This window comes from Molossus molossus, unplaced genomic scaffold, assembly GCF_014108415.1.
Source record: "Molossus molossus isolate mMolMol1 unplaced genomic scaffold, mMolMol1.p scaffold_m16_p_8, whole genome shotgun sequence".
NCBI lineage: Eukaryota > Metazoa > Chordata > Mammalia > Chiroptera > Molossidae > Molossus > Molossus molossus.
In genome coordinates this window covers 96817828-96845115 of record NW_023425402.1, presented here as the reverse complement: position 1 = coordinate 96845115, position 27288 = coordinate 96817828, and the positions used below count along the sequence as shown (strand labels likewise).

The window sequence follows — 27288 nt, the reverse complement described above, 5'->3', positions numbered from 1 at the left end:
TTGTCATCATATTATAATCATTATCACCCACTGTGAAAGCTTCCCTTCTTTGTGGTATGTGGAGGAAAAAAAAACTTCTAAATTATATTTATTTTTATCTAAAACAATAAATAAGGTCCACTAAAATTTACTTACGAGTACTAGTAGTATAGGAGTGTCATTTATAAGTAAATATAAGTGTTAGGTCAAATAACTTAATTGTTTTTTATATTTAAACATTTTACCTATTTAAAAAATATAAAATGTATTCTGTGTACATGTGTTTGTGTATATTTTCTTATTTAAAACTGTACCCTCGTGTATCCGTTATCCTTCTTTGCTTTATTATTTTTTCATAGCATTCATTACTAAAACTAATTTATTTATTTTGCTTGTTGTTCATCTTATGAAAAATGTAAGCTCCATGAGGATAACGGGTTGTTCATTGCTGTATCCAAAATAGTGCCTATTAGGTAAATGAATGAATGAATAGATATGTATGTTACCCTAATCACTGTCTAGCTTACTATCATTTAGGTTTTTGACTACTAAACTAATATAGGTAATCTTACTTTTTTCAGCTAAATGATAGTAGCCAGAGCTTAAAATTTTGTACCTAACAGAACTGCACCCAATACATTTATTATTAGCATACTGTGATCATGACAACTGTGGTCAGAAAAGAATATTTAATCTTCCACTTTTTATCACATAACATATAGAATATATCTTCGCTCTTCTGTACTTTGAAATACAGCATGCAACTGAATATAAAATACTATGAAGAAGGGTAAAGAGTACAACAATTTAAACTTTTATATAGTGGGAGGCCTGGGCCAGGTTATTTCTAGGTAATATTTCAAGAATAGTCTGATAAATGTGTTTTTACATACAGGCAACTTAAAAAAAATAAGTATTATTAAGATCAGAACCATGAACAGGGAGATGCTGAGTTAAGCATTAAAGAATAAAATTTCCATGGAGATACTGGGTAGGTACTGCCAGTAGATGACTCGGTTATTAGGCAGTTAAACTGTTAATATGGTATTAAATAGCACCATTGCAATTAGGTATGTTTACTCTCAAAAGACAACTAAGTGTTCAACGGCCTTGTAAACTGGCTGAATTTCTTACCAAATTTAGGAGAAAAAAGATACAATAATAAATATGGATAAGTACTTTTGATGCGGGGAAGAACACGCAATAATAAGACCACAGTTGTTTGATGATTGTTCACCTTACTAACTACAGGTAAGAGGTTTCTTACACACCCTGGGAAACAAGGATGTGCTGCAAGACGACAAATGGGGCTGTAAAGAAGATAAGATGCCTCAAAACCTGGATGGTCCATTACTCAGAAAAGAAAATTTTGTACCTCTGAGAACAAACAAAGGACAGGACATACTTTGATCTGGTTGCTGTGCCTCGCCCCTGGCCCCTCCAGGAGTCTGCTTCAGGAGTGCTGACCATTTCCTGGTCCCAAGAATGGGTGGAGTGTTTTAACATCATAGAAAATTAATGATTTTATTATCGAACTTCAAGATCCTGGAAGGAGACACATAGTCTACGGACCATATAGCCCTTACCTTGTCCCCCTTCCCCACTTGCATTCAGCCCCTTTCTTATTTATCTCTATATAACCAGTCCACTAATAGGAAGTGTGACAGATTTTCTCCCCACACTGCTGGCATTATTGGAATAAACACTCATATATGAGTCAACCCTTTCTCTGCTTAATTTGGTTCAAGTACTGACAGATGACCTTGGACCCACTGTGTCTGGTTTCAATTTGAAAAGTATACCAAGGTAACATCCTTTTCATGTTTCCCCAATCCATAAATAAATGCATATATGTATATATTTGTCTTTTTTTATTTTATGTTTTTTTAAAATCATCTAAGTTATGCAAGGCAGAAATCATCTAACCTATGAACCCCAGAAGTTTTATTTTATTTTGTATTATAATGCCCCAAACCAAGAAGAGTATTTATTCATATAGTGAACATTTTACAAGAAAAAATGTCATAAATAAGATAAAGTTAAATATTTTAACACTAAACTGTGAAATTATATTAATTAAATGTCTTTGTTGGCATTTGGATTTACATTTACTGTTCTAGGGATCTAGATTATTTCTAGAATAATATGTGAATTATGGAAATAGAGAATCTATTTTCCTTATTTAAGTGAAAGGTTAGCCTTTTTAATGTTATAATAAAGTAGAGAGGTAATATAATTTGATTCTAATATTTTAAGTAGAAGTCCTTTAAATGATGTAGGGTGTTACCCAAATCCTTCATTTTTTAAGACATCCAGGTTAGGAAGTTGTTAGTTTGGGCATTTTATAATTTTGATTGCAATTTTTAAGAGGCTTCAGGGAAGTATATATGTTTCCTTCTTCTGATTAACATCCCCAAGCTGACCCTGACAATAGCTTTGGCTGAAATTGTGTTTCTGTAAGAAGCATTTTTTTTTTAAATTTTTAATTTATTTTTTTGTTTTTGTTACAGATGGTTCTCATTTTTTTCCCCATTGACACCCTCCTCCCCTTCCCCCCAACCCTGTCCCAGCTTCGTTGTCTATGTTCATTGGTCATGCATACATGCATGTAAGTTGTGGTTTATTTCTTCCCCCACAAACCCCCCCTCCTCTGAAGTTTGTCAGCCTGTACCCTACCTCCATGTCTCTGGGTTAATTTTGTTCAGCAGTTTGTTTAGTTCATTATATTCCACAAATAAGTGAGATCATGTGATATTTGTCTTTCTCTGCTTGGCTTGTTTCGCTTAGCATAATACTCTCCAGGTCCCTCCATTCTTTACTTAAAGGAGGCATTGCTACCCAAAAAGCCATTTGCATAACCAACTTGCTCAACTCAGTTCCATAACACTACTCATACATTCATTCATTCATTCATTCATTCATTCATTCATTCATTCATTCATTTTTTGAGCACCTGTATTCCCCAAGAATAAAACAGTGCTCTCATGTCTAGTCTAGACAAACAGTAAACAAATTATGACAAGTGTTATGAATAAAATGAGATAGAGTCACAGGATGAATGTGATTTTAAGACAGAGTGATCAGGAAAGGCCCCTATAGTAATGACAGATGAGCTGAAACCAGAATTAAAGAAGAGCTAGACATTCAAAGATCTTGGGGCTGGGGAAGAAGGATGTACACTCTAGAAAGCAGGAATGACCACTGCAAAGACCCCAAGTCACGAATGAGTTGAGTGTATTTGAGGAACTAAAAGGCCAGTGTGGCTGCAACATAGTGAGTAAAGTAATACATAGTAATATATGATACAACCCCAAATCTTATAGACACATCCCAATTACTCTATTAGGGTCTCAAGAACCTGTCTCCCCCATTTCATCTCTACAATTACTTTAGTTCCGTCCTGAATAACCTGCAGCTTATATTATTACAGTAGCATTTGTACAAGTTTCTCACTAAGATAAACTTCCCCTCATTTTGTTTGGGTAATTCCAATTTCTCATTTAAAACTCAGTCCAATCATTACAGTCTCAAAAAACCTTTTCTGACCCATCCACCCTGAATAAATTGGATGCCCTTCCTATGTTTCTAAGCACATTCTGCATACCTCTTTCCAGCAGTTACCACAGTTAGTTGTCATTGTTTATCTGCTTTCCCTTTGTACTGTGAGCTCCTTCAGGACACAGAATGTATATTTTACCTCTGCACTTCAAAAAATGTTGGTCAAACATACATTTTAAGTACCACTAAATCTGCCCTGCCAGTGTGGCTCAGTTGGTTGAGCATCATCCAATGCACCAGGTCACCAACTGGATTCTGGGTCAGGGCACAAGCCATATGCCGGGCTGCAGGTTTGATACCCAGAAGGGGGTGTGCAGGAGGCAGTGGATCAATGTTTCTATCTCATCCTCTCCCTTCCTCTCTCTGAAATCTAATAAAAAGATATTTTTAAAAATACCATCAAATCTACTGCTCACTGGTCAGTAAGATAAAGAGTTTGGTAGACCTATCCTAACCATAAAAATTCCACAAAAATTATGCTTTTGGATTTCAATGCATTAGTGTTAATATTCAGCTGTTTAGAATGCATGAAATTTATAAGATCAAAACAGTAATTTATATTAGTCCATTACTTTGGGTTCTTTCAAGTATCAATAAAAATAAGAGAAATTAACTATGTAACAATTAGGCATTATTTCAAAAGAAGCTTAAATTCTCAATAAAGTCTTTGCCATGTAAATTAATTTGTGATTAAATGGACAGCATATGAGGTTTGTGTGCTAAGTACAATTGCAAAGTTTACCTATGAGAAAACACTGAGCAGTTTTCAAACTCATTTACTGCAGAAAAGACCTTGCAGGATATTTGGTCCTGTCAAAAACATCCATGGAGACATTTGATCTACATCAAAACTGAAAAGTCCTTGAAATGTGGTCCTGTTCAAAATGTCCATGGAGACATTTGGTCCATGCCAAAAGGCCCTTGATATTTGATCCTGTCAAAAACATCCAGACTTAAAAAATTTCTCTGGGTTCAAATAGCCCATAATGTTAACTTATACTTTTGGCTTACAGAACTAATACAGGAACTATCATGTTTTACTGGTCCAACAATTGTGTTGTGGCTACATTACCAATAATAACCCTTCTTAACAAATCATGGACCAAATGTTTCCATGGATGTTTTGGACAAAACTAAATGTCCTGTCCGCTAATCCAGACAAGTTCTTGCATGGATTTGATCCCTATTCTCTAGAAAGACATAATGTAAATCGTACAAGATGATATTAATATATATTATAAGCAGTCAAATAAAGGTACTAAACAATCAGTGAACCATAACCAAAATAAGAAATTCCATCTATGTACAGATCATAAGTAGAAGCATTTTTAAAGATAGAAAAAATGTAGATTAGGATGAATAATGATAAGAGATCAATCCTTAGATGAGCTTAATAATCCATAAAGCTTTCAAGATGCACCAGAGAATCAATTTAGATGATGAAGAAGGCAAAGCTCTAACAGAAGAAATTGTAGGAAAGCTCAAATAAACCTCAGTGGTAGGAAAAGCAGGATGAACAAACTAGAGGCAGGATAAAAAGGACAAATTTAAAAGCCTTATCAAATAAGTAACAATTTTGAAAACAATTAGCTTTGAAATACAATTGTGTGCTTTTATAAATATTACACATTAAAAAACTATAAGGCTTTTAATTCTATTTTAGAATTTTAGAAATGGAAGCATTGTTACCAAGTGAATATCAACCATTAACATTATTTTGTTAAAATAGTTTCTAGATAGAGAGGTACAGAAAAGCATATGCATAATCTCTGGTCCCTGCCAAAACATCAACACTTAGCAAGATTACTGATAGCAAAAAATTAAATTGAAAAGTTTCTATGAGTCACTGCTGCTTTGCGTGCAGATACAAACAAATTAAACTTCAGCCCCCTTTTATCACAGCAGGTTCCCTTCCAGTAACAGCAGTCATTTTAAGAGTTTACATGGTTATAGACTTGGTAATTCTAAAGTATAAATGCTGATTCTTAAGGTTAGTGAATAAAATAAAATGGAAATCATCCCACACTGATAAGACTAGTGAGATTGTTTTATTTTATACTCAATTATTTAAAGTATCCACAGATATTTTCAAAAAGTAATGTGACAATTTTTCAAGATTCATAAAAATCTTTTATCTTCAAAATTTCACAACTGCAAATTCCTTGTACAGAAATAACTGAACAGAAGATTTGTACTACTGTACTATTCACTACTACATTTTCATCTGTAATATTGGGGGAAAAACTGGTAAAAAGCAGTAATACTTTAAAAATGTTATATAGTGATCTCACTTATTTGTGGAATATAATGAACAAGGTGGGCGGATAAACAAAATAGACCCAGAGACATAGAAAGGAGTATGGTTTAGACTGACAAACCTCAGAGTAGGGGGGCGGGAGGGGATGGATGAGAACTTATATGCACGTATGCATAATCAATGGACATAGACAACAATGCTAGGGGAGTGGGGGGGTGGGATAGGGAGGAGGGGACCTAGGGGGGAAAAGGAGAAATATCTGTAACAAAAATAATTAATAAAAATTGGAGAAAAAAATAAATAATAAATAATAAAAATGTTATGTAGAAAAAATACCAAACTGAATATGCTCTAGGAATATAATCAAGTGAAAGTGGCTGTATAGCTAAGAAAAAAAAAAAAAAACCTTAAGGAAAATAAATCAATGAGAAAATTTGTTTTAGAATGGTGGAATTACAGGTAATATGCTTCTCTTGTGAGGATATTATTAAATGTTATAACTTAAAAAAAAACAAACACCTAGATACTTCCAAAAACACTCTAGAGATTAAGATATTAATGTTGGTTAAAAATAAGATTAATATAATAATTATGGAAACATTCTAGTTTTTAAAAGAATAAATCTTTCCTTTGAAACACCATGAAAATAGTTTGCCAATTTTTAAAGATATTTCCCTATTTGTCATTACACTCTGTGTTCAAGTACTGATAAAATGTACATTATGCTGAAGATTTTCTGCTTCCCAGGCCACTCAAGAATAACTTTATAAATTAAGTTAGAATATTCTTATGACTTGCCTATTCAACAAGCATTTACACTTAAAAGTGCTGCTCATTGCAGCAGGGGTCAAGACATTTCATTTCCCATCATCTAACTCCCCACTTCACTCCATCCTTTAGCCTGCATAATCCCCTCTCCTGCACTTTTTATTATCATTATCTTCTTCACTACTTCAGTGTTCCATTTCAGGACACAGAAGTTATCTTAATCCTAAGACTTTTGGTTCTATGGCCAAAATGTTACAAGAAGAATGTAACTGGATCATATAATCACATGACAATGCCTTTAGTATTTAAAAAAGAAAGTTATCTTCTCTATCAGTACTATATACTCATTGTAACAAATTCACTTGAGAAGTTTCTCACAAAATTATTCCCCTTTCATTTCCACTGTCTCCAATGCCAACATCTTTCTTTTCTGCCTTTAGTCTTAAAGTAAAAACAAAAATCTGTGTTTTACTCTTTCTGTGATACATAATTGCTACTTATATCTAATGCTGAATTCACTGAATACATGTTCTGACCCAGTACTTTCTATTATAAATTCACCATTTCTTTTCCTTTAATGCCCCTACATCCTGACTTGTGTTTGAAACGATGCTAGTAAAGTTCTCTTACATATTAATCTTTCCTGCAATACATATCTCCTACTCCTTTTATCAGTCTAATCAATCTTTCTATAGCAGTGCTTAATTGACTCTCTATAAATGCTTCAAGTACATGATACCCTGTGCTTCCTATTTTCCTTTTTCTTTTTTTCCTGTTCAGAACCTACTAGTTCTTCCTACCTCTATATTTTGGTATCTTTCAGGATAAAATACCAGTTCTGAGAGCCTTGACTCTAAAGGTTCTGAAATCAGGAAACCATTCTGTATGTGTTCATTTTTCTTACACTTACTAAGCAACATCACCTCTATTTTAGCAACCACCACTGCTTGAATGTACTTTGTGGGCTCAAACAAAGTTTACTTTCAAACAAAATTAACAAGTGAAACTTGCCAATGATCTCAAAAAGAATTTTTACATCAGTAGACTTAATTAAATGTGATATCAGTTTTAATTTAGTGGTGATCAGTTACAAACTAATATAGGAAAAAATTGAAAATAGAGGGATCTTGGCACTTTAAACTGGTAAGCAGCAGTGGTCAAAACTCAATAAATACCATACACTTATATAGGTACCAAATGAAATAAGGTAATGTCAGAAGACAAAGCTCTCAATCTAGTAGTCTTAGTTTTCTAGTTATGTGAATTATACCATAAAAGTGTTATGGCATTTTAAGTCAAATGTTATCTTAAAATTAAGAAAGTGAATGATAACTCATCCTAGGCAGGTATCAGATTTGAAGAATAAGACAAGGAGAAAATGCTCTAGTTTTAAGAGAATGAGAATAGTAAAGATAAATCTGGGAGGATCTTAACAATGACTGTCTCTGAAGATAATGATAAAATGAGAATTAGCCAATTTAAGATTTAAACTTTTTGACTAACATAGTAAAATTAACATGACATATATGCATAATTCATGGGCAATTGTGTGGTGAAGGTGGGGGGGTAGAGGGAGTCAATGGGGAAAAATGGGGGGACAGCTATAATACTTTCAACAATACAGATACATTAAAAAAATAAAAATAAGAAGAAAACAGAGAAGGCCTCTGAAATTTTAAGAGTCTATGGACTCAAAGAGGTCCATTTAATTTCTCATTAGGGGAAATTATATATAGATCTTCGTGTGGATTTTTCCTAAACAGTTGTTAAGACCAAGTACCATGACCCAATGAGATACCATAAAATCTAATCTAGACTTCATCAATTTAGAATTAAATTTGTATCCTAGAAGTGATCTATGAAGCTCTCTAGTCCTGAGTAGCTAGGGTTACTCACATTAAATTATCCAGCCTGTTAAAGACACAGATAGATCTCTCAGTTCACAATAGTGGGATTACATGTATTGAGTATGATTCAATTAATATCAAAGTAAAGATGATCTGATAAACCAGGAAATTTAAAAGTCAGTCCAGTTCTTGGCAAACTGAGTAATTTGTGAATTATAGGACAATTCTACCCTAGCTCACACTATCTGTGAGATGTGAGAATACTCAATGTTCTGATTAAGAACAGCACTGGATCAAATTCCAGCTCTGTGACTTCTTAGGGCAAGTTAATTTAACTTAAGCCCTCTATGACTCAATATCTATATAGAGACAATAAAAATACCCATTCCACAGTGCGGTTATGAGAACTATGAAAGACAAGGCATTCAAATTGCATAGCAGAACGCCTGGCATATAGTCAGCAAATAATGGATGTTCACTTCACCTACTAGTATTTTTTCTTCTTAGTGCTTGGAAACCAAGCCATCTAAGTAAGTGTCTTGAGTTCAAGATATAAGATGTTATTTTTGTCACAAGTAGGAATATGAGAAGTGCTAAGACAAAACAAAAGAAAATTGCTTTTGCTTCTGAAAGTAGGCATGGTGTCCAAATGAGTTTCTCTTCTTGTTGCTATGGCTTAGCAAGAACTGGAGCGAAGGAGAGAATGAATATGAAACATTTGCTGACTCTAATACATTGGTGGCAAAAGAACAGAGGAAAGCAGAGGTTCCATGTATGATAAAAGGAAGACAAAACAAACATATTTACTGATGTAAAGACTATTACTAAACCTATGAATCCAAAACATTGTTTTCAGTGGTCAACATAACTGTGAGCGAACTGAAGAAAAGTTTCTTCATCTGCAGTTTTTTAGCAGGTAATTTAGTAGAGCAATTGTTGCTGAGGGAATCTGCAGGTGTAAGTATAATCTTGGGGATTGGTGTTTAATGTGAATAGGGAATAGGTTTCATTAAAAAGGAAGTGTAGTGTGGTTAAGAGCACAGACTCCATTAAATACGGGCTCTTCAGCTTATGAGCTGTATGACCTTGGGCAAGTTACTCAACTTCTCTGCTTCAATGCTCTCATCTGTTACAACAATCCTTATGCAGAAGGGTGTTTGCTTTGGGGATTCAGAAAGTTAGGATTCTTTCAGGAAACAAGACCCCAGGAACAGTAGAGAAAACTCAGTCACTGGTAGCAAGTTTTAGGGTGTTACTAAAATAGACTTGGATATTTTCAGAACCAGAATATCATAAATGTGCCCTGAGTTTTTAGTTTGTGCTTTTTTTTTCTTTTTCATATTCTTATGTAGGTAATCCACCTATACCTTTTAGTTCACATATAAAATTAAAATTTAAGAAAACCTCCCTGGCCGGTTTGGCTCAGTGGCTGGAACGTTGGCCCATGGACCAAAGAGTCTCAGGTTCAATTCCAGTCAAGGGCATATTACTTTGGTTGCAGTTTGGTCCCTGGCCCTGGTAGAGGTTGCACAGGAGGCAACTAGTTGATGTGTCTCTCTCACATCCATGTTTCTCTCTTTCTCTCTCTCTACCCTGCACCCCATCCTCCTCCCCCAACTCTGTCTGAAAATGAATGAAAAAATATCCTTGGGTGAGGATTTCAAAAAAACAAAAACCTTAATAAAAACAGTGTGGTGATTGAGTGTGTGTAAGGGGGAAGTGGAGGTGGAAGAGGGCACAGGTGAAAAATGGTGATGGAAAAAATAAAATAAATTTAATTTAAAAAAATCACCTTATCTTCTAAACCACTTGAAAACACATCTGGCACCAGAGAGGGTGGAGGAAATACAAAAACCAAAAACTTTGCCTTAAAGATAAATTTAAATACATATACATAACGTGTATGTATGTGTGCATTTCAAGGTTCCACAGGTTACAACCTGCTGCCCACTGCTGCATGGTCTGCAAACTAAGAATGGTTTCCACATTTTTAAATAGTTGAAAAAAACATAAAAGAATAATATTTCATGATATGTAAAAATTACATAAAATTCAAATTTCAGTGTCTGTAAATAAAGCTCTTTGGAACACAGTGGCATTCACTCAGTTATGAACTGCCTATGGCTGCTATTTCACTATAATGGCAGAAATAAATAGTTGCCACAGAAATCCCTATGGCCTGCAAGGTCTAAAATATTTACTCTCTGACTCCATACAGAAAAGGTTTGCTACAGCAAGTGTTACGATGAAAGGGGATACATTAATCTCTTAGTTGTGATTCTCGAAATGTGACTAAGTTGCCAAATTGAATTATGACTTATATACGTTTTCAAATTCCCTAACAGAGATGTTTCCTCCCAAACTAGTGATTCTTTAATGGTGGTCCATTTCCTGAAAGAAACTAACCCTTCTAATCTGTATGTAGACTCCCAGGAGTTCAATAGAGTACCTGTTTGAAAACTGGAACCCATTCAGTTTTGCTTCTTAAAAATTTGGCCCTACCTATAACTTCTTATATTGTCCACTAGTAAAAAGAAAGTGTAGCCCTGGCCGGTTTTGCTCAGTGGTTAGAGCGTTGGCCTGCGGTCCTGAGAGACCCGGGTTCGGTTCCTGCTAAGGGCGCGTACCTTGGTTGTAGTTTGTCCCCAGCCCTGGTTGGTTGTGCAGGTGGCAGCCACTCGATGTGTCCCTTTCACGTCGATGTTTCTCTCTCTCTCTGTTCCTCTCTCCCTCCCACTCTACCTGAACAAAAAATGGAAAAATGTCCTCGGGTGAGGATTAAAAAAAAAAAGTGTAGAAGAAGAGGAGAAAAGAAACTAGAAGTTAATCAAACACTTATCATGTGCCAAACACATTATATTTCTTTTAGTTCTTCACAACAATGTTATGAAGTTGGAATTACTAGCCTTATATCACTGAGGTAAGGAGAGGGTCAGTGAGGTTAAGCGACTTGCGAGTACAGCACGTGGCAAAACGAATTCAAACCCCAAACCTGATTTCCACTAATCATGTGTTTTCAAATATTATGATTATAAATCATTATAAGTAGTGCATTTTAATTCATGATACAATATACAGACACATAAATGTATACAACTGAACAAAAGTTTCATGAACCAATATTTACCCTTAAAGTGTAATAAGTTATAAAAAGCTAGTAAGTGTAATAAGTTTTAGTAAGTTAAAAATTAATGGTCAAAATCAACAAAATTATTTTTACAACCCACTTACAGATCACCATTAAATGAAGTGTAAAGAAAAAAGAAATCACTGCCCTAAATCACAGTGTTTCTCAAGCTAGTGAAGGACAGTCGTGAGGTTCTTTAATTATTGTAAAGTCTGGTCAACCTTGCCAGTCAGAGACCTGCTTTATGAATGCAAAATCAGAGAATAACTGAGGTTTGTTACAGGTTATCAAATGCTATTTTGAGACAACTGATATGTGAGACAACTGGTTTAAATAGCATGTTCTGAGTGCTTTATATAAATGAGACAACTGGTTTAAACAGCATGTTCTGAGTGCTTTATATAAATTTATTTAATCTTCTTAACAATTCTGTGAGGTAGATACTATTATTTTCATCTTACAAAAGAAGAGACAGGCACAGAAAACTCAGCTGACTTCCCAAGATTACACATTGAGTGAACAGCTGAGGCCGGATTCAGACCCAGGTGGTCCGGCTCCAGGGTTCACTCTCTTAATCACTTTCTCCAGCACCATTCCCTTCGGACTTCACAGCCGAGTCACATTCATTTGTCAAAGAAACAACCTTAACAGAATTGACTGAACATTTAACTTTTGACTTTTTTAAAAGAAATGGCCATGTAAGAATATTGCCATATCTTTAATAACAGTACAATTAAAATGCTATATTAATGATATTGTCACAGATCCCTATGTCTGACCTCTCCTGGTATACTACACACTTTATTTTATTAGAAAACAAAAGTTACACATCTTGATTCCATGTTTTTGTCAGAGTCTACCTGTGCCTCAAAGTTAAACTATGCTTTTATCATGAACAAGTAACAACTAACTATTTATGGCTATATTTTTCTATACACTAGCCTATCATTTTCTTCCTCACATTCAGTAACACTGTGCTAGGAGCTGGACAGTTAAAAGTGAGACAGTTATGTCCCATGCTTTCGTTGAGCTGAAGACATAATTAAACAAATAATTTCATTATTAATGACAAGTTCTAGAAAGAAAAAAATACAGCACGCTTTGAGAGTATACTACTGGGGGACCCAACCTAGACAATGTGGCCTAGACATCTATAAAGCAGTGACATTTCTGCTGAGCCATAAAGGATGAGAGGAAACTGTGCCTAGAATGATTTCTGAGTAAAGAGAAGAAAATGTAGAAAATCCTGAGGAGGGAAGGATGGCTCTTCTAATAAACTTTGGTAATTTGTCAACAGGAACTGACAGGACATACCTTCTGTTGGCGTCTGCTCAAGACACTGGCTAGGAATAGGAAAAAGGTGAGAGCCGTCCAGCTTACTTAACTGAGGGTGATTCTGCTCTATGTGGGAGGGGGTAGTGCATTAGTTTCTCAACACTGGCTACACATCAGAATTCTGGAGATCTATGTCAAGGAAAGAGGCCATGGTGTGAGTAAGAACCCATTTAGCTTCTGAATGTCCCAAGGTGAAAAAACAAACTGGAAAGCTGAAGACGACTGTTATAAGAGGGTGATCCTATTGACCTATTTTATAGAATCTACAAAAGCATACAAAACAGCTAGACTTCTTTTTTTTCATTTCTGATCCTATAAAAGGAGAAGTATTGCTGCCATCCTAGGAGAAACTGGGAACTCATAAACATTACCATGATACAGGTAACATGTAAAATTTGAACAAAGAGAGGGAAAAAAATCTTCCCTAGACTTTTGCCGTTATTGCCAATAAGTATCTATTAAAGTGAACTGATAATTCAGAAGATAGTAGTTAGTTTAAATGTTTACATAATTCATTTTATATACAAGGTTTTTTTCTGTTTCATCCCCCAATGTTTTTCCCTGTCATACTGTTACTATTTACATTCCTTTGCCATTGGACAGATATAGAAAATTAAGAGGTTTCCTATTAAAAATAAGGGCAACCATTCATAGAAAGTTTATTATGTGCCAGGCAGGTACTGTGTGATATGTTTTAAATACATAATTATCTTGAATCATCACAACAACCTTTTGACCTATTATTACATTTATGTCATCAAAGAGGAAATTGAAGCACTTGTCATATAATTTTGTGCCAAAGGTCACACAGTAAGAAATGCCACAGTCAATTAAAGCAATGCATTCAACCTGTTGTTGGAACAAAGTGTATCTGCTGAATCCCAAAGGAAGGCTAAAGAGGATCAAGGGGGAAAAAGATCAATCCAGGAACCACAATTTGAGACCGACTAGACTATATAAGCTACATAAATTCACTCTCTTAAATAGCTATAGTAAGTAAAAACACATACTTTTTCTGGGAAACTAGACTATAAATAAAAGAACTCCTTTAGAGTTTAAAGAGATGTGAAATTAAAAAATTAAAAAAAAAAAACACATTTAAAAGATTTTTCCTAAATTTTATTTTTAAGTATAAAAGTATACTTAAAAATATTTGATGCACACAAAAAATATATATAAGATATATAAAGTGTAAAAACCATTTAATTCTTACAGCTAATTCATCATAGAGGTAATCAATGTTTTCAAATACAACTAACTTCCTTTAATATTAAACTGTACTTATTTTGGAATTGCCAAATATGCTTATGATGATTTAATTTTTAAAGAATACATATAAAATGTATAATGTAAATCAGTAAATTTTAAATAATTTCTTCTTCACTGCTATTTCACAATTTTCACTAGCAAATAAACAATATGTTAACCAATCTAACAGAATGTATAAAGTTTGATAAGAAAAAGAACTCAAACTTTCCAGGATATATAGCAAAACTGCTAAAGACAGAGAGAACACAAAAACATATTTTATCCTAAATTTATCAATTTTAGTTATTTTGTGAAATAAAGAACACATAAAATTTAAGACTGAGCTTTATTATTCTAAAGTAGGCCTACAAAACTAATGATAAGACTAGCCTTCAGTGCTATTTGACAATTATATACAATGAATATTGGCAATGAAGTAAAATCTTACCCAGATCTAGTCGTTTTGAATTCCACCTTGAGGATAGGTTTGCATGGTTCTGGCTTCTTCCCATCCTTTAACTGTTTTCCTAAAATATATTTTCCTGCATTAAATTCTAAAATTCTAAGTTACTCTAAATTCTTACATTGATAGTTTATAAAATGAAAGTGAAATATAATGAAATCAATCATGAAACATTTTAAAGTGAATTTGATAGAAGTATTTAATACAAAATATTTAAAATAATCCAAAAAATTTACTGTTTGAAATACAGCACTAAATAAAATTAATAACTTTGTAACAACATTTACGCAATATATTTCTAGTAAAAAAAATTGATAGTCTTCCCAATGTTCTTAATTGAAGATAAGCAAAATAAAATTTCAATTTGCTAAATGAATTTTAGATAGTTAAATTTGAGAAAAAGAAAAAGAAATCAGATTTTTACCCGTGTGTGGCAGGCTACAAAATTAAACCCTATACTAGTAAATTCATTTATATTTATTCTCCTAAAGTAAAATCCACCCACTGTAATATCTAAAGGCTGCTAAAGTACACCAACCTCTGTAAAATGTGTGAGGTACTCATATTATCCAAAATTTTTGATTATTTAAAAAAATGTTTGTTGATTTCTGTTATCTATTTCTACATGTCATTGTAGAAACAACTCAGAAACATATAAAGAAAATAAGACATCTATACTCATTTCTTAGAGATGAATAATTCTAAAGAATATTTTTCTTAGATTCCAAACACTCCTACCACAAGACTTATCTTCCTTCTCAGTTTCCCCATCCCCACACTGCCTATCTCATTTTAATAGTCTTTTATATTTTGTTTGTTTGTTTGCCTCATCAACAAGAATATAAATTTCATGAAGGCAAAGGTTGGTAAGTGTGTTTGTGTTTTCTGTTGATGTAGACCTGACGACAAACATTGTTTGGCTTATAGTGGCCGCTCAATAACTATTTAATGGGTGAATAATTTTTTCTTTGGATTAATTCCTAAAAAGTAAAATATAATAAATCCATCATGAAACATTTAAAAGTGAATCTGATAGAACTGTATTCCAGGAAGATTGTATCAATTTATACTTCCATCAGCAATATAAGTATTTTGCCACACCTTACCCAAACAATATCTTTTTTTCTAATTTGATAGATGGAAAGGGTATCTCATTTTAATTTGTATTTTTTAATCCCTAGATATTCTTAGGCTTATTGGTCATCTGTATTTCTTCTTTTACCCATGCTTGTATGCAATCTCTATATTTAAAAATAAATTTAAGCCCTGGCCAGTTTGGCTCAGCGGTTGGAGCGTCGGCCTGCAGACCAGAGAGTCCCAGGTTCAGTTCCCACTAGGGGCATGCACATAAATAAATGAATAAATAAATGAATGAATGAAAATTTAATATTCAAAAGGCATTAACACTGTATCTATCATATATTGGTAATATTTTCCCTAGTGTGATTTGCAATTGAATTCTTACCAGTTTTTAAAAATTGCACATTTTAAGCATATACATTTAAATCATCAAGTCTATCAGTCTTGTCATGTTTCTATATAAGAAAACTTAAAATCCCAAAATATAATCCTTCCAAGATTATTTTACAAATTTAATGTAATTAAAATCCTAATATCTTTTCTTAAATTTGAATAAAATGACCTTAGAGTTCACATTGTGGACTCAATGCCTATGAATAGCTAAGGAAACTAGGAAATGAGATTAACTTCCAGAATGACACAGCGAGAACCTTGGTGAACTGGCGTTCCCACAAAAATTGAAATACTACCAAAACAACTAAAGTTAAACACTTTAAAATGCTGGAAATTAACCAAAGACACAAAACGAGTGTAACATTGTCTACCCAATAAAAAAAACTAAACCTCGTAGACAAGGAGAACTGAAACATTTTGATGGAGGGCTATTCCCATCCCCTTCACTCCCAGCTCGGTGGCCAGGTAGAAATAGAAGATACCAGCCAACATAGAGGACTGAAATTTCTTTGCAGTTCCATTAAAACCAGCTTCCCTAGAGCACAATCAATATTTTGTCCTAACTTTCAGCTCCCTGGAAAACTATATTCCCAAGGTGTTGTGGCAATTTAACTTGATTCAGACATCAGTTCAGGGAGACAAAAGATCCTACCCTCTAGCAGGGGTAGGAAACTTTTTTTTTTTACCATCGGCCACTTGGATATTTACAACATCATTCGAAGGCCATACAAAAGTATTAACTTAAAAATTAGGCTGCTATATTTGAAGAAGCATGTGATGTTAGCTGGGATTGACTTTGTGAGCCTTACACAGCCCGCGGGCCGGACATTCCGCACCCCTGCTAGGGCATCTAGAAAATAACAGCAATCTGCTGGCAATACCTAGCTGTCTAAGGCTGTGGTTTCAGTTGAAACAAATAAGAGCCTGGGCAGGAGTTTAAAAGAAAATCCTCAAGAACTAAACATTTTCCTGGGGATGTAAAAGGATGCACGCATGTGTAAGGCTGTGTGCATGCCCAGGAAAGACCTGGGAAAAAAGGTTAAGGTCCCAGTCACTTATCTCTGGATGACTCTGAGGAATTGAGCAAACAGAGAGTTAAAAAAAAATTAAATGGTAGCTATTGCTGGCAGGAACACTGGAAAAGGGGTACTCACACACGGCTAGTAGAGATGTAAAGGATACAGACTTTTTTGAAAGCAGTTTGAGAACATTTATTAAAAATGGAAGGACAAAAAAACCTATTCCTATAAAATGAGTCCAGGATAGAACTGGCAGCATAATCAGTAGGAATCAAGAACTGAAAAAAAAAGTTAATGTCTATTAATTTCGAACTGCTGAATAAATTGTGAAAAAACTGTTAAACAATTGGCAATTATACATCCACTAAAATGAAGGACTTAGAGCAATCCCAGATGACATGGGAGATTTTCCTAAAGTACAGTGGATTAAGAAATGCAAAATGCAGACTCATATTCATGTTGTTTACAAGAGATCTACCTCACAACAAAACACACACATAGGCTGAAAGTGAAGGGATGAAAAAAAATCTTCCAAGCAAACAGAAAAAGAAAAAAAGCTGGGGTAGCAATACTCATATCTGATAAAATAGATTTGAAAATGAAGTCCATAACTAGAGACAAAAAAGGCCACTACATAATATTAAAAGGATCTACCCAACAGGAAGATACAACCTTGGTAAACATATATGCACCCAATAGGAGCACCAACATATATTAAAAATCTTCTGGAGGACTTCAAAGGAGAAATCAACAGCAATACAATGATAGCAGGGGACTTCAACACCCCGCTGACATCACTGGATAGATCCTCTAGATAAAAAATTAACAAGGAAACAGAGACTCTAAATGATGCAATAGATTAAATGGATTTAATAGATATCTACAGAGAATTACAGCCCAAAACCGCAGAATTCACATTCTTCGCAAGTGTACATGGGACATTCTCAAAGACAGACTTCATGTAAGGACACATACTAAGTCTCTATAAGTTCAAGAAGATTGAAATCATTTCAAGCATCTTCTCAGATTACAATGGCATGAAACTAGAAATCAATTGCAATAAGAACATGCGAAGACATTTGAACATATGGAGGCTAAATAGCATGTTATTAAACAATGAATGGGTTACCAAAGAAATCAAGGTAGAAATTAAAAACGTCCTGGAAACCAATGAAAATGAACACACAACAACACAAAATACATGGGATGCAGTGAAAGTAGTTCCGAGGGGGAAGTTCATAGCACTACAGGCCTACCTTGAGAAACAAACAAAAAAAAATTTCTAACTGATTATCTAACCTTACAACTTAAAGAACTAGAAAGCAAACAAAAAGAAAACCCCAGAGCAAGTAGAAGAAAAGAAAGAGTAAAGATCACAGCAGAAATAAATGACATGGAGACAAAAAACAATTCATAGGATCAATGAAACAAAGAGCTGGTTTTTTGAAAAGATAAACATGGTTGATGGACCCTTAGCTAGACTCATCAAGAAACAAAGAGAGAGAACCCAAATACACAAAATCAGAAAGGAAAGAGAAGTAACAACTGACACCACAGAAATGCAAAGGATTGTTAACAAATATTATGAACAATTATAGGGCAACAAATTGGACAATCTAAGCAAAATGGACCAATTTCTAGAAACACATAGTCTCCCAAAACTCACCCGGGAAGAGATAGAAAACTTGAACAGACCAATAACAACAAAAGAAATTGAATATGTAATCAAGACTCTCCCAGCAAACAAAAGCCCAGGCCCACACGGCTTCACGGAGAGTTTTACCAAACATTCCAAGAAGAACTAATACCCATTCTCCTCAAACTATTCCAAAAAATTCAAGATGAAAGAATTCCAAACTCGTTTTATGAGGCCAGCATAATCCTAATTTCAAAACCAGATAAAGACACTACAGGCCAATATCACTGATGAACATAGATGCCAAAATCCTGAACAAAATACTAGCAAATAGGATCCAGCAATACATCCAAAAAATTATTCACCAAGACCAAGTGGGATTCATCCCAGGGATGCAAGGCTGGTACAATATTCAAAAATCAATAAATGTGATACACCACATAAACAAAATAAAAGACAAAAACCATATGATCATATCAATAGATGCTGAAAAACATTCGACAAAATCCAGCACACATTTCTAATAAAAACACTCAGCAATGTGGGAATAGAGGCATCACATCTCAACATAAAAAAGGCCATATATGAAAAACCTACAGCCAACATCATACTCAATGGGCAAAAACTAAAAACATTTCCCTTAAGAACAGGAACAAGACAGGGATGCCCACTTTTGCTACCTTTATTTAAAATAGTACTAAAAGTCTTAGCCATAGCAATGAGACATGGCGAAAAAATCAAAGGGATCCAAAATGGAAAGGAGGAAGTGAAACTGTCATTATTCGCAGATGACATAATATTATACATAGAAAACCCTAAAGACTCCATCAAAAATCTGCTAGATTGTTGTTGTTTTTAATCTTCACCTGAGGACATTTTTCCATTTTTTTGTTCAGATAGAGTGGGAGGGAGAAAAAGGAAGAGAGAGAAACATTGATGTGAAAGGGACACATCGAGTGGCTGTTACCTGCACGACCCAAGCAGGGCCAGGGACAAACCCTAACCAAGGTACATGCCCTTAGGGAGAACCGAACCCAGGTCTCTTGGGACCGCAGGCCAACTGGCCAGGGCCAAAATCTGCTAGATTTAATAAACGAATTCAGCAAGGTAGCAAAATACAAAATTAACATAAAGAAATCGACGGCATTCTTTTTTTTTTTTTTTATCCTCACCCGAGGATATTTTTCCATTTTTTGTACAGATAGAGTGGGAGGGAGAGAGAGGAAGGGAGAGAGAGTGAGAAACATTCACGTGAAGGGACACATCGAGTGGCTGCCACCCGCACGACCAACCAGGGCCGGGTACAAACTGCAACCGAAGTACGTGCCCTTAGCGGGAACCGAACCCGGGTCTCTCCGGACCGCAGGCCGACACTCTAAGCACTGAGCCAAACTGGTCAGGGCCGACGGCATTCTTATACACCAATAATGAACTCACAGAAAGGGAAACTAAAAAAACAATCCCATTTACCATTGCAGCAAAAAAATTAAGATACCTAGGAATAAACTTACCAAAGTAAAGGATCTTTGCAGAAAACTACAGGACATTGGAAAAAAGAAATAGAGGAAGATATAAAAAAGTGGAAGCACATACCTTGTTCATGGATTGGAAGAATTAACATCATTAAAATGTCCATATTACCCAAAGCAATCTATAGATTCAATCCAATCCCCATCAAAATACCAACGACATATTTCACAGAATTAGAACAAGTACTTCAAAAGTTAATTTGGAACCAAAAAAGACCCCGAATAGCCACAGCAATCTTGAAAAAGGACAAAGTAGGTAGGATCACAAAACCAAATATCAGGTTATACTACAAAGCTACTGTAATCAAAACAGCCTGGTACTGATATAAGAACAAGCATATAGATCAAAGGAATAGAACAGAGAACCCAGAAATGGACCCAAAACATTATGCTCAATTAATATTTGACAAAGGTGGCAAGAGCATACAATGGAGTACAGTCTCTTTAATAAATGGTATTGGAAAAATTGGATAGCTACATGCAAAAAAATGAAACTAGACCATCAACTTATACCATACACAAGAATTAACTCAAAATGGATAAAAGACTTAAATGTGACTTGTGAATCCATAAAAATCCTAGAAGAAAATGTAGGCAACAAAATTTCAGACATCACACACAGCAGAATTTTCACTGACACATCACCCAAGGCAACAGAAACAAAGGAAAAAAACAAACACATGGGGCTACATCAAACTAAAAAGCTTCTGCACAGAAACAATCATCAAAATGGAAAGGGAACCCCCTGTATGGGAAAGTATAATCACCAATGATACATCAGATAAGGAGTTAATTTCCAAAATATATAGAGTGCTCATAGAACTTGACAAAAGGAAGACAAAGAACCCAATTAAAAAATGGGCAGAGGAGCTAAATAGACACCTCTCCAAAAAAGGACATACAAATGGCCAAGAGACATATGAAGAAATGCTCATCATCACTAATCATCAGAGAGATGCAAATTAATATAACTATGAGGTACCACCTCACAACTGCCAGAATGGCTGCCATGAACAAATAGTCCAACTACAAGTGCCGATGGGGGTGTGGAGAAAAGGGGATTCTAGTACACTGCTGGTGGGAATGCAGACTGGTGCAGCCACTATGGAAAACACTTTTCATCTCTTTACACAGATATAATGGTGCAGTGGAATCTCGAACCTTTGGCATCCCAAAGAACCAAGAAGTGACTAGTGAAGGAAGTAAGTAGCACACCAGAATGAGGGACTGGAAAGGACTGCTGGGAGAAAAGACCAGATTATTGAGGTAGAAGAAGGAATTGAGGAAAAAAGAAAGGTATGAAAAAAAGTAAATTTAAATACTGAAAGTATTCCCTTGTGCTGTACAAGAAATGTAAGAATTTCACCTCTATTTCAACCTGTTCAGACACAGGACCTTTCACAAAAGCAGGTAAATGTTTGCTCTCAAGAGCCTAGCATCAGGCTTTTATCTTCTACCACTCAAAGCTCTAATGGGAGTGCAGACTGATATAATCAGGAATTACAGATGCAAATTTTACTTTTTTTACTGATTTTTTTGTGTGTGACAGAAGCACTGATGTAAGAAACATTGATCGGCTGCCTCCTGCACACCCCTCCTGGAGATGGAGCCCGAAAGCCAGGCGTGTGCCCTGATAGAATCAGGACCTCTCAGTCCATGGGACAAAGCTCAATCCACTAAGCCACACTGGCTAGGCTACAAATTTTACATTTATTTTATTATACACTTTTTCCATGGCCAGTCTTGCTCAGCGGTTAGAGCGTCAGCCTGCGGACCAATAATCATGGGTTCGATTCCAGCCAAGGGCACATACTTTGGTTGCAGTTTATCCCCAGCTCTGGTTGGGGTTGTTAGAGAGGCAACCAGTCGATGTGTCTCTCACATGGATGTTTTTTCTTTTCCTCTCTCCCTTTTTCTCCCTCCCTCCCACTCTATCTGAAGATAAACAGAAAAATATCTTTGGGTTAGGATTAAAAAAAAACTATTATATACTTTCAATGAAATAAAATGATTCAGATATAACTCAATTTATTTCAATATTCACTGGTAATCATTTAGTGGCTATTTTTTAAAGAAGAATATCAAGTGTTATATTTGCTGAACCTTTTTCAAGTCTGAGCTTATATATCTTGCATAAAACCTATAGGTAAGTACAAAATTCTTAACTTTTTGTCTTGCTCATTAGTCATTTGATATTGCTCTGTGTCTAGATTTTTAAACTTAAGTTTAAAGCAGTCTAACTTTTTATTTTATAAGTAAACTTTTTCCCACCCCCTCCTAGAATACAGCATAGTTTCATTATCTCTGTAAATAAAAAAATGCTGTACTTTTTATAGTGATGTTTCTTCATCATCCTTGGAAATTAGTCTTTCTGATCTACATACTCTGGTGTTCTTTTTCAACTCAGGTTTTTAAAATTATTTCACTGGTTATTGCTTATGTTCCAGAAAAGGTTAATTTACTCATCAGTAATCCAAGATTAACCATTTTCTAAATCAAATCAAGTAATAAGGCACTAGCTAATATTTTATAAAGCACATGTAAATTAAAGGTTTATAAGATCACCAGATTTCACCACTAGGTGTCATTTTACTACTTACTTGCTATGCCATCTGAGCACCAAAAACCTGTGCGTGTTCTTTCAACTAACTGTGAACTACCTTGGTAAATTGTTGCAAAGATCTGGCTAATTATAAAACTTCACTTGATAAATTAAGTAAACCTCCACATCACATCTGATTTCTTGTTCCCTTTTACTCCAGCAAACCAACCAGCTACAATGAATTAATTGGTCCAAGTCCTGTTGATTCGAACTCTCAAAATTTTACTCAGATGTGTCCAGTTCTTCATATCTGTTGTCACAATTGAACTCTTCATTATTTATTGTTTGCTAATGCAATGGTTCTTTAATTAGCCTCCCACTTCTGCCACCAGTTCACTTGATGCACTAAGTAACATTTCAAAGTAATATTTCCAAAATGTAAATGCCGTTTGTCATGATAAAATCATTTACCAGGTCTCCATCATGAAAGCCAAACTACTTTTAGCATATCATGATGCATATTCATGCCTCAATATGTTTCTGTGTGTGTTTTCTGCTACTTGCCCAAAGGAAGTTTAAACTCTGGTCACAGTAAAATATTTGCAGTTTTCCAAGAACACTGTTTTTTATATGTCTTTGTACAATCTGACTAAAATGATCTTTTATGTTCTTTTTTATCTCATAACACCCCACTCATCCTTTATGATCAAGCTCATATACCCTAAATTTTGAAATCTTCCTATACCCTTTATCCAAAAAGATACTCACTACTTCTGTTTCCACATCACATGCATGCTTTTATCAGCACTTATTATAATGTAATACAGTTGTCAGTTTTATAGATCATTTTCATTCACTGGACTATGAGTTCTTCAAGGGCAATATATATCCAGTATTTAATCTCTGATACACAGGAGGTGGTCAATAAATGTCTGTTGAATGAATGAATGAATGAAAAGACGTATTAAAAATGAGTGTTTCCTAAGTTTCTATTTTGCATTCAGAATGCAGAGCACATTTTCTCAAGGATACAGTACTGGTGCAGCAGTTATGTTCTCAGGCTAGAGCTAGATATCCAGTGTGGTAACCACCACTCACATGTGACTGAACGCTTGATGTGTAGCTACTCCAAGTTAAGATGTGTTTTAAGTATAAAATACACACTAGATTTCAAAGAGTACAAAAAAAAAAAAAAGAGAGAGAAAGAATGTAAAATATCTGTTTTGTATATTGATTACATATTGAAATGATAATATTTTGCATATTTTTGGTTAAATAAAAGTTATTATTAAAATTATCTTTACCTGTTTTTTTTTTAAAGATAATATTTATTAGAACATCACAGAGGTAGAAGAAGTAATTCATAGAATAGATGGGCTTAGGAAACAAGTTTTAGAGGCAAAAGAAGGGCCCTTGGAGCTCAGAAGTGAGGGGGTAAGAAAGGGGAGGGAAAGTGTCCTTGGTCCTCCTTCCTAAGGGTTTTAAGGGTGGAGATTTCAGGGGAGGTCCCAGGGGAAGATCTCAATAGAATATTCAGCAGCTTTCCAGGTGTGTCCTTTCAGGGTCGGGGTCTCCACTGACTGACTGGCTGGACAGGGGTTTATTACCCAACGCACAGTTGGTCCTGAGGTCAGCCTTGGCATTGCTTGTCTGGTTCTGCTGCTTTTCTGGGCCTGGAGCTAAAATACAACTGTGGCCCAGATGTTATCTCTAGGGAGGAGAGTTCAGGGGGTCTAAATCAAAAGACGTATTTATTTTTACTATTAGTATGGTTACTAGTAAATTTAAAAATTATACATATAGCTCACATTATATTCTATTGAACAGTGAGTGATGTTCTAAGGAAAAAAAATGATTCAAACTGGAAAATCACATTATTAATAATAAGAGTCTGAAATGGGGAGGGTATTCTTCTCTTAGTAAGTGTGGAGACAGAGCTGATTTACAGCTGGACTGGATACACATACATACCTAGTTTTTGACTCTTGGCTAAAGGCAATAGGATTTATGATGTGCTTGTTCAAGATCCAATACTCCCCAAACTTCCTTGATTACCCCAGTGTAGTAGCTTTACTAAAGGCTGGCAACTGGTTTAACTAGTTTGGCAAGACTGGCTTGATCATTTGAAGGGCCTCCCTGAGAGTTTCTCTTCGCATCCCTAGAAGTCAGATCCTGATGGCTGCAGCTAGGAGACAGCACCATTCATGTGAGCACATAAGGCTTCCATATGGGGTATCTGTCAGAATGCTTGCCTGCATTCTCTTTCTGATGCCTCACATCCTTTGACTTTAAATAAAAACATTACTCTGAGTATGCTCTGTGGAGTTAGGTTAAGTCCTTTCAAATATATAAAATGGGATAAGCTTTGTAATGAACAATGTAAGGAACTAAAGTATGTTTTTATTACTTATTGAAATTTAATACTTTAGGTGAATCTTAAGAGAGTAATATAATTATGTGTATGTCACATCCTTAAAATACTAAAATGACTTATTTATGAGAACTTAGATTCAAGTTTTCATTCAGTAACCCGTAATAGAAGTTCCTCAATCATGGTTTATTCTTTGATACATTTATTGACTGAACTGATGAATAAGCTCCAGAAACCAAATTTTACTTTTTTTTTTTTTATCCTCACCCGAGGACATTTTTCCAACTTTTGCACAGATAGAGTGGGAGGGAGAGAGAGGGAGAGAGAGAGAGAGAAACATCGACGTGAAAGGGACACATCGAGTGGCTGCCACCCGCACGACCAACCAGGGCCGGGGACAAACTGCAACCGAAGTACGTGCCCTTAGCGGGAACCGAACCCGGGTCTCTTCAGACCGCAGGCCGACGCTCTAACCGCTGAGCCAAACCGGCCAGGGCCAGAAACCAAATTTTAAAATGCCATTACCTATAGGTGGACACCTATTCATTTTGACCATCCAGCATCTCCATTTCCTTTGAAAATCATCACATACGCACAGTCAGGATTCCAGCCCTGCAATTAATAAATCTCTCTCTCTCTCTCTCTCTCTCTCTCTCTCACACACACACACACACACACACACACACGGTTACAGGGCAGATTCTGTGGAACCCTGGACCAGCAAATCACTTAACCATGATGACTGCATGTGAGCCATGCCATGACTATCATGTTTCTTCCCTCCTAAACAATGAAAGGCCATCTGTAATAAGAGAGAAACAAGCTAAAAGAGAGAGTAGCAGAGCTCACTCCCTAGACTGCCCATACAAAAATACAGGTTTAGCCCTGGCCAGTTTGGCTCAGTGGTTGGAGCATCGGCCTGTGGTCCAGAGAGACCCGGGTTCGGTTCCCGCTGGGGGCACGTGCCTCGGTTGCGGTTTGTCCCTGGTTGGGTTGTGTGGGAGGCGGCCACTTGATGTGTCCCTTTCACATAGATGTTTCTCTCTCTCTCTCTCCCTCCCACTCTATCTGAACAAAAAGTGAAAAAAATGTCCTCGGGTGAGGATAAAAAAAAAAAAAAATACAGATTTACAACCTAACAAGATGAAATGACTTTGCAGTCAATAGATGGAACCAAATCTGGCTTAATTTCCACATGTGCACAAAAGTTTAGACTTCATTCAATCCTGCCATTTTACATATGATGAAACTAAATCCCAGAGAAAAGTAATGATCTTCACAAGATTTTTCATATAAAGCAAAGCTAGAATTACATTCCAGATTGTTTGAGTGACAGGGAAATGTTCTTTGATATTCATAAGAACTAGATTAAAGGGAGCTATCACTATTTTGCCTGTTTCAGTTAATAAAAAATCCTATGTTGAATAATTTCAGACAAAGAAATGGACACTTTAAAAAAATACTACTATCAACCATTCTGATACCTATAGTAAAATTATCCTATATTACATCAGAAAAATTCTTAAATGAATTCAAATTATTCCCCTTTGCTGGCCATTTTATCACTATCTAAATAACCATGTCCCTCAGAAAGAGTCACTGTCAAACAACTTTAGCAATAAAGGACATCATTCAAGGAAAATGACTGAACATAACCAGCAAATCTGGAGAACTCTCATAATTCAATTATAGTTCCAGCACGAGGCCATCATTTCTTAAAGTGTATTTCATGAAACACAAAAGAACCACAAGATGTTCAATAAATAAAAGATACTAAAATCAAATACATTTGGAAAAACCACATAAAATTAATATATAAACTAATATAAATAATAAATATAAAAAAATTAGTAATTTTGAAATATATTTTGGAAAATACTACCCTAATCCTTGGTCCCACCTTACCAAGTAAATAACATATCCTGATTTGTATTTATTAAAACCATATATCAGCAAAGCAAAATTTCCAGGTGCTTTCATTTCACTCGTTATCTCTATGTATAGATGAGAATGCTGAGGTTCAGAAATGTTAACTGACTTCCCAAAGTCACAGACCCAGAAACTATGGAATCAGGAATTGACCACAAGTCTATGGGTCTCAAAACTCTATGTTAGGCTGGTGTAGCATTATGTCTT

General features: G+C 35.2%; 1 protein-coding gene across 5 annotated transcripts in view; it reads right to left on the bottom strand.

The window, feature by feature from the left end:
• The window catches only part of STXBP5 (syntaxin binding protein 5), a 162812-nt gene that overhangs the window by 66191 nt on the left and 69333 nt on the right, over window positions 1–27288 (bottom strand). For all 5 annotated transcript variants that reach the window (XM_036248364.1, XM_036248365.1, XM_036248366.1 and 2 more), the window contains exon 9: window positions 14568–14646. In XM_036248364.1, the coding sequence (XP_036104257.1) occupies window positions 14568–14646 (79 nt within the window). The remainder of the gene's footprint in view (window positions 1–14567; window positions 14647–27288) is intronic.